This window comes from Trachypithecus francoisi, unplaced genomic scaffold (assembly GCF_009764315.1).
Source record: "Trachypithecus francoisi isolate TF-2019V2 unplaced genomic scaffold, Tfra_2.0 Contig01440, whole genome shotgun sequence".
Taxonomy (NCBI): domain Eukaryota; kingdom Metazoa; phylum Chordata; class Mammalia; order Primates; family Cercopithecidae; genus Trachypithecus; species Trachypithecus francoisi.
Window position 1 is genome coordinate 26100409 of NW_022681431.1, and position 14131 is coordinate 26114539.

Sequence of the window (14131 nt, forward strand, 5' to 3'; positions counted from 1 at the left end):
CACCCTGGCCAACATGGTGAAACCCCGCCTCTACTAAAAATACAAAATTAGCTGGGCGTGGTGACAGACACTTGTAATCCCAGCTACTCGGGAGACTGAGGCAAAAGAATCGCTTGAACCTGGGACGGAGGTTGCACTGAGCCAATATCGCGCCACTGCGCTCCAGCCTGGGCAACAGAGCGAGACTCTGTCTCAAAAGAAAAAACAAAACAACAAGAAAACACACAGTTTTGCGACCATATGTTAAAGCTGCTACAATAATATGTATTTGGGAGGAGATACCTAGAGCAAGCATCCCGCTTCTCTTTGGAGTACTAACACCTGATTTTAGTTTTTATAACCAATTTTAAAATGTCACCTAGCAACTCAGGTCTTTCTTCAATTTTGTTGAAAACCAATAATTGAGAACCAATTGGGAAATCAGTATCTACATATTTTCCATGGCGTTCAGTGGCCCGGAGGTTCCTACACCATCGGTGGACACATCACTGTAAGATTGGAGTGAGGACTGGCGAGGGGTGCGCCGTTCTTGTGTAAAGCGGGAGAAGAGTCTATTGTTAGGCAACATTTTAGGATATAGGATAATAAACACTGGTGTCCTGAAAACGTTCCTGGCCGCAACACTCTTAGAGGTTTGCATTCTCCAGTTTGGAGACAATGGCTCTGAAAGACTCAACTCACTCCAGTGATGCCAGCCACCAGCTACTGTCGATGACTTCGCAAGTTCGTACTTTCAGTCCACACCTCTTCCTTTCGCTGGCCACCAAACTTGTCTACATTCCGAGCGCCCCGGCACCCCCCCGGGCTTCGCTTTCCACCTCTCACACTAGGAAGCGGCAAGCCGCTTCTGGTGCCCACGCCGATCCTCTGCTGCCCGGCCTGGGTCCTCCACCCTCGCCCCTGGAATCGGCCTCCCTAGATTCCCTTCTCTCTGAAGGTCATTTGGAAACGGGCTCCAGGGGGCGACCCTGCGCAGAAAACCAAATTCCATCCGGGTGGGCAGGGAGTGCTAGTCTCCAAGGAAGACGTTTCCCACTTTCGGTGGTGAGGAGTGTTCGGTGGCACGGCCAGCGCTCTCAAAGCTCCTCCTCTGCGCGGGGATATCCAGTTGTAGCCACGAAAATACGCCGCATCCGTCCCTGACTCCAAAGGAAGTCCTGGAGGGAGTCCTACTAACCATCTAGCATCCTCCGCCTTCCCCGTGACAGGACCGCGGCCACCGCAGGCTTGGAGGCCCGGCCCACCTCTGCCCGCGCGCCTGGCCTTAAAGCGGTCGTGTAGTTAGGCTTCCTAAGGCAGGCAGTGGACCCACCGCGGGCTTTTCCTGTTTGAAGACTACAGCGTCTCACAGCAACGCGCGCGAGAAGAGAGGGTACTCTCGCGAGAAGTCCAGGGGTGGCCGTGATGGCGGCGGCGGGAGCAGGACCCGGCCAGGAAGCGGGTGCCGGGCCTGGCCCAGGAACGGCCGCAAATGCAACAGCTGCAGAAGAAGGGGAGATGAAGCCAGTGGCAGCGGGAGCAGCCGCTCCTCCTGGAGAGGGGACCTCTGCTCCTCCTACAGCTGAGCCCAGTTCCGGGGAGGCTGAAGGCGGGTAAGAGGTCCTGTGGCCCGAGGAGGACGCGGGAGGGAGGCCCGCCCCTCGCGAATCCCGCGGCTCTTGGAGCCCTGCCGCCCGCCCCCTGCGAACCCAGGCCCCGCCGCCAATGGCTCGCCCTGCCCCTGCGCAGCTTGGCCCGTCCTCTCTCAAGTATATCTGGATAACGCCCTTTCCGCACCTTTCACGGGCGGTGGGAGCTGAGGCTCTTGTCGTTATCTCTGACTCTTGCACCCCGGCGGGAAGCTGGTAGCTCACTCTTTAACGGGAGGCCTTTACATATTCCAGAAAAAAAAAAAAAAACAAAACTACTTTGCAGTGCCAAACTGGAAGAAGTAACGGTCACTCTGAAAACAGGGTGGGAGAGCTACCTGTCTTTGAACCTCTCCCAGGACCAACTCTAACCCAGGTAGATTTGTCTCTAAAAGCCGATTAGGCGTCCCTGTGCTCCGTGGGTCCGCTACTGTCTTGTCCACCTTCTCAATATCCTGACAGTACCTTGGGCATCCAGTCTGAGAACAGGCGTAGCTGGAAAAGCTGCAGGAATATGAAGTTCTACTGTAATTTGATCATCATTTTTGGGAATAGGTATTTTGAGGTTTGTTTGTATTGAGAATTCTTGCTTGAGCTCTTTCATTATCTTATAGGGAGGCAAACTTGGTCGATGTAAGCGGTGGTTTGGAGACAGAATCATCTAATGGAAAAGATACACTAGTAAGTATTTCTTTTTAGTTGTTTGCAAGACAACATAGTTTGTTTTTACATTTTTTTTTTGCGGCGGAGCCTCGCTCTGTCGCCCAGGCTGGAATGCAGTGGCACGATCTGGGCTCACTGCAACCTCCTCCCGGGTTCCTGCGATTCTCCTGCCTCACCCTTCCGAATAGCTGGGATTACAGGCACCTGCCAACACACCCAGCTACTTTTTTTTTTTTTTTTTGTATTTTTAGTGGAGACGGGGTTTCATGGTGTTGGCCACGCTGGTCTCCAACTCCTGACCTCAGGTGATTCTCCCTCCTTGGCCTCCCAAAGTGCTGGGATGACAGGCTTGAGACACTGCACGCGCCCTTGTTCTTAAATTTTTAAGCGAATCAAAAATACATTCAGTCCAGGCACGGTGGCTCCTGCCTGTAATCCCAGCACTTTGGGAGGCTGAGACCAGCCTGGGCAACATAGAGAGACCCTTGTCTCTTAAAAGAATAAAGTAAAATACATTCAAGTCAACTGATTTGATTCTCGAATTGCTCTGACACAGGAAGGTGCTGGGGATACATCAGAGGTGATGGATACTCAGGCGGGCTCCGTGGATGAAGAGAATGGCCGACAGTTGGGTGAAGTAGAGCTGCAATGTGGGATTTGTACAAAATGGTTCACGGCTGACACATTTGGCATAGATACCTCGTGAGTACTTTTCATAGTTTTTATAAGAATTGCTCGGTAAAATAAATCTGAACATGCTCAACAGTTAGTTTCTGGGCAAAATAAATGCGAAGTATTTCCTATGTCTCCTGACTCCTATTCAGCAAGTAGGATGTTGAATCAGGAATTGTTTTAATTCCCTTGCATGTTATCTGCTTACTGAGGGCACAGCCCTGATAGATACAATGGTGGGTATTGTCCCTCCATTTGAGTTTACAACTTGGTTTGGAGACAAAAAAAAAAATGCAATTACAAACTGTTATATAAACAAATTTAGGACAATATAAACCTTGTGTTGGTGTTTTGGATTTTTCAGAAAGAATTAGTGTATATGTGGATAAAGCCTGTTGTCCCAAATTTGAGATGACCCATGCTCTTTATACCTGAACCATCCTCTTTTTCCTTTCTCATTGCTGCTGACTTACTCCTTTAGGTATGTTGTCCGCTCTCCTCAGCAAAGCTATTTCCAATCATGTACCTCTTCTGGTGAATTAAAATAACCCTGTGATTGAGAATGAAAGACGTTTTTCCTTATACCGACTCCTGTCTATTGGAATAACTGTACTGCTCGCTCTTTGTAATGTTCTTTATGGTCTGTATTATACTAATACATTTATATAAAACTATATAAAAATAAGGCTGCATATGTGTGTGTTTTCTTGTTTTTTTCTTGCAACCAGGTCTCACTCTGCCGCCCCAGGCTGGAGTGCAATGGCAGGATCACAGCTTGCTGCAGCCTTGAACTTCTGAGCTCAAGGGATCCTCCTGCCTCACCCTTCCAAAGTGTTGGGATTACTGGGATGAGCCACCACACCCAGCTTTCCTTTATAATCTGTTGTATACTTCCTAGTTAAAAGGTTAAAGTGGGCTTTAGAAATGCTGATGTCTCAATTAACATGTGACTTGTGATTTAGGAAAGAGTGTTTTTAAAAAGAAAGAAAAATACTGAAGGATCAGGAAGAAATAATTAATCTTGGTAGCAATGTCTGTTGGGAAAACACACTAGCTAAGTGAGCCTAGTCTCTTAGAGAGGCCTAAGATAGGGCCACTTTTGCCGGAAGAATTTGTTTGGATAGAGAGTTTAGGAAAGGAAATTTACTAGTGAGATAACTGGGAGGAATTCAAGGAAAAATCAAATCACAGTTCAAAATTTTGGTAGCTTTGGAGACAAGAGTTTGTAACTGAACTTGTAAAGTTATATCTAAAGCCCAGTTAGATCCTACCCATAGTATCAAGTTTAAAAAAAGGAGGGGGTGGGGGCCAGGCACAGTGGCTCACGCCTGTAATCCCAGCACTTTGGGAGGCCGAGGCAGGCTGATCACGAGGTCGGGAGTTGGAAACCAGCCTGACCGATGTGGTGAAACCCTGTCTCCCAAAAAAATACAAAAATTAGCTGGGTGCAATGTTGCACACCTGTAGTCCCAGCTACTCGGGAGGCAGGAGAATCACTTGAACCCGGGAAGCAGAGGTTGCGCTCCAGCCTGGGCAACAGAGTGAGACTCTGTCTCAAAAAAAAAAAAAAAAAAAAGGCATGGTGGCTCACACCTGTAATCCCAGCACTTTAGGAGGCGGAGACAGGAAGATGACTTGAGCCCAGGCGTTCTAGACCAGCCTAGGCAACGTAGTGCGATCCTGTCTCTATGAGAAATAGAAAAAATGAGCTAGGCATGGTGATGCACCTCTGTAGTACCAGCTACTCAGTTAGGTGGCAGGATTGCTTAAGCGCCGCAGGTTGAGGCTGCAATGAGCCATGATTGTGCCACTGCACTCCTGCCTGGGTAACAGAGTGAGACCCTGTCCCCAAAAAGAAAAAAATAAAGCCCAGTTAGGTGGGGTGGATTATCTTTTACAACTGAGATAGAGAATGTGAGCTAGCAGGGTATGAAAAAGGCTGCTCTTTACACCTGTTTGTGTTTGAATTAAAATAACTATTTACCTACCTATCTTTACTATGAGGCTTTGCCTTCTGTAAATGAGTTTATCACAATAAACTGTTTAACAGAAGAGGTTCTACAGAGAAGTGAAGGTAAGGAAACTCAGCCTTAACATTTGTAAGAATGTTTCTTAATTCCATGAGGGTAGCAATAGTTGGTAAATGCTTGGTAGTCTTCTCTTGAGGATACCCTAAGCTAGTTTCAGAGTCCAAGATAAACCTTTGTTCTGATTTCTTCTCTTCTAGCTTAAGCCATTTATGCTAAAGGTCTTCTGTCCTTCTGTTACTTTGCCCTTTGCAAGACTAAACTCCTGTCCTTTTCCTGTCATCCTGTGCAATCACTACCATGTTTCTCTTCTCAAATGCGTTGATTCCTCTGTTGCATCCCGTATCTGCCATATTGTCTTTCCCCTCCTGGCCTGTTCCTCTCTTGACTTCAAATAGGCAAGTCTTCTCTTGATGTCAGGTGATCTACCCGTCTTGGCCTCTCAAAGTTCTGGGATTACAGGCATGAGCCACCACGCCTGGCCTAGTTATTTACATTTTTAATTTATTTTTTATTACATTCTGCCTGCCCTTTCCAACCACATCATTGACACCATAGAGATATACCTTAGACTACTTTGTCCTCTTCTACAGCTGGCCTGGCATATTCTTTTTAGGTGCTCAAAAAATAAACTAACAAGATACCTTGTAAGAACAAGTGAGAACCTTCTAGATGCTGAATTGTCCAGTATAATGGATAAGGTCTTAGTAATTTTTGTGACAGAAAAATCCAGGTATTTATAAGAATATGAGCCCTGTTTTGGTTTTGACAACCTTTTTACATTTTAAGACTATGTTAACATATTAGCATTTTAATTTACCTGTCACTGAGGGGAATGGATGCATGTTAACTTCTCATAAAGAAGTGTACAGCCTGGGCAACATGGTGAAAGCCTAACTCCATAAAAAAAATACAAAAAATAGCTGGGCATGGTGGCTCATTCTTGTATCCCAGCTACTTGGGGGACTGAAGTGGGAGAATCAACTTGAGCCAGGGAAGGTCAAGTCTGCAGTGAGCTATGATTGTAACACTGCACTCCAGCCTGGGTGGCAGAGTGAGACCCTGTCTTAAAAAAAAAAAAAAAAAGAAGAAGAAGAAGTGTGTGTGTGTTCACAAGTTCACTAATTTGTATAATTTGTCTCTTCTGTAGATCCTGTCTACCTTTCATGACCAACTACAGTTTTCACTGCAATGTCTGCCATCACAGTGGGAATACCTATTTCCTCCGGAAGCAAGCAAGTAAGAACAAACTCTGGAGTACTGGAAGATGATTATGCACTGGAAAAGAAAAGGGAGCTGGGCTTAGCAGAATCAGGAGACCTTTGCCTAGTAGCTGGTCTAAGTTCAGTTGGGGTTTAGCTCTGAATAATTGCAGTTGCCCATTTCAGGTCACATGATGACTCCATTTTGCTGCTATAATTGTTATTTTCTGGACCACTTATTAATTATTCCCTTGGTAATAGAGATATAGTACTATAGATAACTGTTTCTTCCTTTTTGTTTTTGATAGACTTGAAGGAAATGTGCCTTAGTGCTTTGGCCAACCTGACATGGCAGTCCCGAACACAGGATGAACATCCGAAGACAATGTTCTCCAAAGATAAGGTAGAGGTGGAATTCATGTAATTGCAGTTATACTAAAGAGTTAGGTGGAACTTCTAAATATACTCCCTAACAAGTACTTTCTTCCCAGTTTTTAATGAATATATGACAGTGGATTCAGTGATTACCTTGTTCTTTTTTTCTTTTTTTTTTCAAGACAGAGTCTTGCTCTATTGTCCAGGCTGCAGTGCAGTGATGCGATCTCAGCTCACTGCATCCTCTGCCTCCTGGGTTCCAGCGATTCTCCTGCCTCAGCTTCCCGAGTAGCTGGGATTACAGGCATGCGCCACCACGCCTGGCTAATTTTTTCTATTTTTGGTGGAGACAGGATTTCACCGTGTTGGCCAGGCTGGTCTCCAGCTGACTTCATGATCCACCTGCCTTGGCCTCCCAAAGCGCTGGGATTACAGGTGTGAGCCACCATACCTGGCCTGTTCTGTTTTTTTAAAGAGAGGGTCTCACTCTGTCACCCAGGCTGGAGTGCAGTGGTGTGATCATGGCTCACTGCAGCCATGACCTCCTGGGCTAAACCAATTCACCTTCCTCGGCCTCTCAGAGTGCTGGGAGTACAGGTGTGAGCCACTGCACGTGGCCCCTTTTTAGTTTATTTTTTCCAAAATTGTTTTGAAAATTGTCAAGGTGGAATGTAGTAACACCATCATGGCTCACTGAAGCCTTGACCTCCTAGGTTCAGGTGATCCTCCCACCTCAGCCTCTCGAGTAGCTGGGACTACAGGTACACACCACCACACCCAGCTCATTTTTGTGTGTGTTTTTTTTTAAGAGACAGGGTTTCGCCACGTTGCCCAGGCTGGTCGAACTCCTGTACTCAAGTGATCCGTCCGCCTCGGCCTCCCAAGTTGCTGGGATTACAGATGTGAGCCACTGCACCTGGCCCATTTCTTCTTCGATTTGCCAGTTAACATTTTGCTACATTTGTTTTATCTCCCCATATCTCTGTTTTTCTTTTTCTTTTTTTTTTTTTTTGAGACAGAGTCTTGCTCTGTTGCCCGGGCTGGAGTGCAGTGGCCGGATCTCAGCTCACTGCAAGCTCCGCCTCCCAGGTTCCCGCCATTCTCCTGCCTCAGCCTCCCGAGTAGCTGGGACTATAGGCGCCCGCCACCTCGCCCGGCTAGTTTTTTGTATTTTTTAGTAGAGACGGGGTTTCACCGTGTTAGCCAGGATGGTCTCGATCTCCTGACCTCGTGATCCACCCGTCTCGGCCTCCCAAAGTGCTGGGATTACAGGCTTGAGCCACCGCGCCCGGCCTCTGTTTTTCTTTTAAGCTGTATGAGACTACATTGTAGGTATATTTTACCCAATATTCTGTTAATACAACCACAGTGCAATGATCATAGTAAAGAAATTTAACATTGTTGCAGTGCTGCTAATTTACAGTTCATATTTGTAGTTTCTCAGGATTATTTTTGTGTTAATAATATCCTCCTCCATAGCTTCTTCCTCCATCCAGGATCTGGTTAGGATCACCCATTACATTTAGTTGTAATGACTCTTTTGTCTCTAATCAATTAATAAAACAATTCCTTTATTCAATTGGGTTTTGCTCTATTACCTAGCCTGGAGTGCAGTGGCACAGTCATGGCTCACTACAGCCTCAACCTCCTGGGTTCAAGCTATTCTCCCACCTCAGCCTCCCGAGCAGCTGCGCTCATGCTACCACATCCAGCTAATTAAAAAAATGTTTTTATTGGACATGTGGTCTCACTATGTTGCCCAGCTGGTTTTGACCTCCTGGGCTCAAGTGATGCTCCTGCCTTGGCCTCCCAAAGCTCTGGGAAGACAGGCATGAACCAACACACCCAACTCCTTTATTTATTTAATGAAATAAAAATTTTAAAGTGCTTAGACAGTTGTTTGGCATGATATTCCTCAATTTGCATTTGACTGTTTCTTCATGATTAGGTTCAGGTTAAACTTTTTTTTTCCTCTTTAATAGGGACGGGTCTCACTATGTTGCCCAGGCTGGTCTTACACTCCTGGGCTCAAGCAATCCACTGGCCCTGGCCTCCCAAGGTGCTGAGATTAAAGTTGTGAGCCACTGTGCCTGGCCATGTGTTAAACATTTTTGGCAAGATTATATAGGTATCGTGTGTTTTTTAGACCGCCACATCAGGAGGTATATAAGATATTGGTTTGTTTTATTATTAGTGATCCTAAATTTGAGTAGTTGGTTAAGGAGGGAGCATTTTTATCTTTGTGCTAAGTAATCCTTAAGCCATACATGGAGATTATGTGAGTACCTTATTCTCCTACTCCTTTCAACTAGTGATTTTAGCCACCATTGATTATCCAACCCTGAATCAGTTGTTAGAGTAGTGGTTGTAAATCAGAATACATTCTTCAGTTGCAAGTCTTCTGTAAATAACTTTCCCTCATTCTTTTTTTTCCCTTTGAAATATCACTGTGGATTTTTTAAAAAAATCAATGTGTCCATTGTTGGAATTTTTTTTTTTTTAAATTGAGATGGAGTCTGGCTCTGTCACCTAGGCTAGAGTGCAGTGGTGCGATGTCTTGGCTCACTGCAACTTCTGCCTCCTGGGTTCAAGTAATTATCCTGCCTCAACTTCCTGAGTAGCTGGGACTACTGGCGCATGCCACCATGCCTGGCTAATTTTTGTATTTTTTGGTAGAGACAGGGTTTAACCATGTTGGCCAGGCTGGTCTCAAACTTCTGACCTCAAGTGATCTGCCCACCTCAGCCTCCCAAAGTGCTGGGATTACAAGCGTGCGCCACTGCGCCCAGCTGTTGTTGCATTTTTTTTATTTCTGACCCTCAGATTGTCCCAGATTCAACCATTGTAGCCCTATCGGATTCAACCATTGTAGCCCTATCGGACTGACTCCTGAAACTCTTTGATACTCCCCCATCCATTTTTGAACTCTTCCTTACTTTCTGGAATAACAAAATATTCCAGGCTTTCTTTGTACTTTCCCTGGTTCCTTTTAGTAAAGATTTAGTTTTCATGGAGCTAACTCTGGTGGTAGAACTTTAGAAGATTATCTACATAGGAGGCCAGAAGATGAAGGTCAAAAGTCGTTTCAGTCATGTAAGCAGGAGTTGGTGAGAGCCACAGTGACAGCAGTGGGGATGGAAGGGAGGCCTGATTGGAGTGACATTTCTGAAATTTTAAAATTTATTTGGTGACCGTTTAGGTGTAAAAATTGTGAGAGAAGAGTGAAGAACAGCTCTTATTGTGTCTAGCTTATTCTGGGTGTTTACTGGTTCTAAGTTATCAGGAGCAAGAATAGAAATCTGAAAAGCAGATTTATGAGGTAAGATACCAAGTTCCATTTTAGTCACAAGAAGTTTGAGGTCCCTTTAGGATGTCCAGATAGGTATGTCTCAGCTGGTAGAAATAGGAGCTCATGAGAGAATAATTTGGGAGTCATCTTCTAATTGATAACCAAGGGACTGTGACAGAGCTTTTCCCTCCAACTGGAGTATAAGCCCTACATGGCTAAGGTTTGTTTCTACTTGTGGAAATCCCCATAATCTGTATATTGTGTGTATGCAATGAAATATTCAGTGATTAAAAGACAAACATGTAAACCTTGTATAACATCATGGGGGAAAAAACTAACATGGATTTTTCTCTTGATTCTAACAAGGTCTTTGAAAAATGCTATTTTCTTTCTTTGTCAGCATATTTTTGACTGCAGTGGTAATAGTCTTAATTTATTTTTAAAATTAGGATATTATACCATTTATTGATAAATACTGGGAGTGCATGACAACCAGACAGAGACCTGGGAAAATGACTTGGCCAAATAACATTGTTAAAACAATGGTAAGTAGACTAAAATTGATTAGACTTGACATTTAAGAAACCATTGTTCTTTGTAAGAATTAAATAATATTTTATCGTCTCATTGTGAAATGATAAAATTAGAACAACTTAATGTTATATCTTTGAGTGTGAGATACAGCTAATTGTGAATTTTAATAGTTTTTGCACACAGAATCAGTGAGATGCATATTGTGTCTTATGTGAACATTGCCCACATACACCTGGTTTTATGTATTGAAACTTTTGTCCACGGTACTTTTGCAAGAATAATTTTGTATTGAAATTAGAGACCATTTCTTTTCTTCTATTAAAAAAAATGTTATGGGCAATATTGCCCTTAAAATTAAAGAGAACACCTGGGGAGAAGTCAACAGCAAGCTGTTAACAGTGCTTATCTTTGTGAGATAGAAGGTTAGGTGAGGATTATGAAAAACTTGGGCACTCTTCGTGTTTCTCTGTTTGAATTTTTTGATGGTCACGGATTATTTCTTAGAAGGAAAAACAATACTATCTTTTTTGGACACTACACCTGGGAACTGACTTTTGGAGTTGGTGGTTGATGATTCATTCCATACTTTTAAGTATAAAATGTTCATTTATAGTAAAACACTGCTTCTTTTTAGAGTAAAGAAAGAGATGTATTCTTGGTAAAGGAACACCCAGATCCAGGGAGTAAAGACCCAGAAGAAGATTACCCCAAATTTGGACTTTTGGATCAGGTACATTATGTTTTATATTTTCTTTTTGATTTTAAGCCACTTGGGGATAGGGAGTCAGGTTCTGTTTACATTTGTATATTTGCCACATAACATGTAGCCATTACATGTGCATAGCATCGTGGACTCCAAAAAAATAGTGACTGATTCGAGAGTACTCACCTTCAACCAAGAGATCAGTGTCCTACAGTGTTTTAGTTGTGGGTCTTCTCCAAAATGTTACGAATTTCTTCAAATCACTTTTTTTTAACTTTAATTTTCTCAATTGTAACATGTAAAAATGCTATTTCAAATTACTTCTCATCTTTCTGACATCTCAAATTTTGCTCTTAAAAACATTCTTTGTTGTGAAAATAATTTGTTATGAATAATTTGTGTTGCATATCTAACATAACAGGCAAATGAAAATTGCTGTTTTTTGTTCAACAGCAGGGTTCACATTTGGCGAGTCAGAATGTCAAATCTTAAAGCTGTGTCTTTACATGTTTTATTTGCCAGCTTTGAAAATGCAAGATTCAGCCCGGTGCAGTGGCTCATGCCTGTAATCCTAGCACTTTGGGAGGCTGAGGCAGGAGGATTGCTTGAGTCTAAGAGTTCAAGACCAGCCTGGACAATATAGCAAGACCCATCTCTCAAAAAAGAAAATGCAAGATTTCACATAGAAATTTAGATTTCTGTCTTGTAAAATGAAAACATCTGACTACATGGGGCCTGAATTCCCACAGGAGCTGAGTGAATGGGGCTTAGGCCCTCTGGTTTGCCCTGTGCCCTCTCCTGCCTCTACCCAGGTTGATTGATTAATTGCCACTTATCGCCATTCTGAAACTATTCTGGTCCTTACACTTGGCCTGCCTCACGCATACTTGGAAGAGTGCTTGCTGGTCCATAAAACACCCAAGTTTGGGACCCTGCAAGCTTCATTGTTTAGAATTGTCCATTTCAGGCCTGGTGTGGTGGCACACGCCTGTAATCCCAGCACTTTGGGAGGCTGAGGCGGGCAGATCACTTGAGGTCAGGAGTTCAAGACCAGCCTGGCCAACACGGCAAAACCCTGTCTCTACTGAAAATATAAAAATTAAGCTGGGCATGGTGGCTCACGCCTGTAATCCCAGCACTTTTGGAGGCCAAGGCAAGTGGATCACCCGAGGCTGGGAGTTTTGAGACCAGCCTAGCCAACGTGGTGAAACCCCGTGTCTACTAAAAAATACAGAAATTTATCTGGGTGTGATAGCAGGCACCTGTAAATCCCAGCTACTTGGGAGGCTGAGGCAAGAGAATCGCTTGAACCTGGGAGGCAGAGGTTTCAGTAAGCCAGTATCAGTGCCACTGCACTCCAACCTGGGCGACAAGAGTGAAAGTCTGTCTCAAAAAAAAAAAAAAAAAAATTAGCCAGGCATGGTGGTGTGCACCTATAATCCCAGCTACTCAGGAGGGTAAACCAAGAGAATCGCTTGAACCTGGGAGGCAGAAGTTGTAGTAAGCCGAGATTGCGCCACTGCACTATGAACTGGGTGACAGAGTGAGACTCCATCTAAAAAAAAAAAAAGGTCAATTTTAGTTCCCATTCTGTTAGAATTTCTCTTGTTTTATGAGCATCCAGATTGACTGACTTATGTAGACTCCTATTTTAATTGGATATATTTTTGCAGGACCTTAGTAACATTGGTCCTGCTTATGACAACCAAAAACAGAGCAGTGCTGTGTCTACTAGTGGGAATCTAAATGGTAAGTGTTTACATATCTCATTACTGAAATATTTGGAAGCTATTGAATCCAGTTGTGCCTGGAATTGGCCTTTCTTTGGGTTGACTCTTAACCTGGATACTTACTAAGATGCTTTTATAGTTCAAGCTCAATTTTTAGGAGCTAGCCAAGGATTTGGCAGATGGTAATAGAGGAGAACTTTTTGTCACTTTACAACACAGTTTGCTCTTGAGTGAGATAGGCTTAGCATAAAACAAGGAACCATTTCAAGGTCAGATTTGCTGTGTTTATATCTGTATCCTTGTAACTAACATTAAATTTAGAAAGATTCAGCTCCTCTCCACTCTTTTTCTGCAATTCAGCTGTTACTTTTAACAGATTTCCTGTGCCCACCTTCTAATTTTTCTTGCCCTGAAACTTCATCTCATTCATGTGATAGCATTTCTATATTAACCACCCAGTGCAGCTTGTTCTTCTGTTAACCCATCTAATAATGGGAAAACCCCTCATTACTAATGGTTATCTAATACGAGTTGGGGTGGCTGAGAGATTTTAGCTGTTCATCTGATACATGGCATCATTAACCTGTCTTTTGGAGTGGTAGGACTTAAATAGCTGATCGTTTCTACTGTTACTAATATTCTAAGATGGGTTGGAAATAGCTAAGTGTGTTGTTTATCTTTTTACAACATATTTTCCCCTTTTAATTGTTAAAATTTGACAAATACATGGTGCCACTTCTGTTCTTACAGGTGGAGCCACTTTTGGAGGTGAATTCCTCCACTGTCTTCTTTCAGCCTCTCAGACTTAAGTATTTTGTGGTTTGGAAAATGCTTTTTGCTGAGCTGTGGTAGAAGCTAAAACTACATAATTTTGAAGCATTGTGAAAATGGCGGCAATAGCACTTAATATGAAAAAGTAGTTGAGTTTAATGTTAGTCTTTAAGAGCTTGTATGTTGTCATATTCTGCCTAACATGGCCAGCTACCCCTCTTTTGTATTGTTTGCTCTGTTCTGAATGGATCTGAAACTTCTTAAAATAATAAAATGCAAACAACAGTTAAAAATGTAATTGTGGCCAGGCGAGGTGGCTCACGCATGTTATCCCAGAACTTTGGGAGGCCGAGACAGGCAGATCACCTGAGGCCAGGAGTTCAAGACCAGCCTGGTCACCATGGCGAAACCCCCATCTCTACTAAAAATACAAAAAAATTAGCCGGGCATGGTGGCAGACACCTGTAATCCCAGCTACTCGGGAGGCTGAGGCAGGAGAATCACTTGAACCCAGGAGGCAGATGTTGCAGTGAGCCA

At 43.6% G+C, this 14131-nt stretch overlaps 1 protein-coding gene across 5 annotated transcripts in view; it reads left to right on the forward strand.

Annotated features, from left to right (window-relative positions):
• Positions 1-259: 259 nt before the first annotated feature.
• The window catches only part of ASH2L (ASH2 like, histone lysine methyltransferase complex subunit), a 35694-nt gene continuing 21822 nt past the window's right edge, over positions 260-14131 (forward strand). The window contains exons 1-9 of one of the 5 annotated variants that reach the window (XM_033231013.1): positions 260-1592; positions 2243-2309; positions 2848-2993; positions 6141-6229; positions 6501-6595; positions 10306-10401; positions 11025-11120; positions 12767-12842; positions 13574-13591. In XM_033231013.1, coding sequence (XP_033086904.1) covers positions 1405-1592; positions 2243-2309; positions 2848-2993; positions 6141-6229; positions 6501-6595; positions 10306-10401; positions 11025-11120; positions 12767-12842; positions 13574-13591 — 871 coding nt within the window. In that variant the 5' untranslated portion in view covers positions 260-1404. Of the gene's footprint in view, positions 1593-1646; positions 2005-2242; positions 2310-2847; positions 2994-6140; positions 6230-6500; positions 6596-10305; positions 10402-11024; positions 11121-12766; positions 12843-13573; positions 13592-14131 lie in introns of those variants that run through there. The other 4 variants (XM_033230995.1, XM_033231023.1, XM_033231004.1 and 1 more) reach the window with 4 other exon arrangements.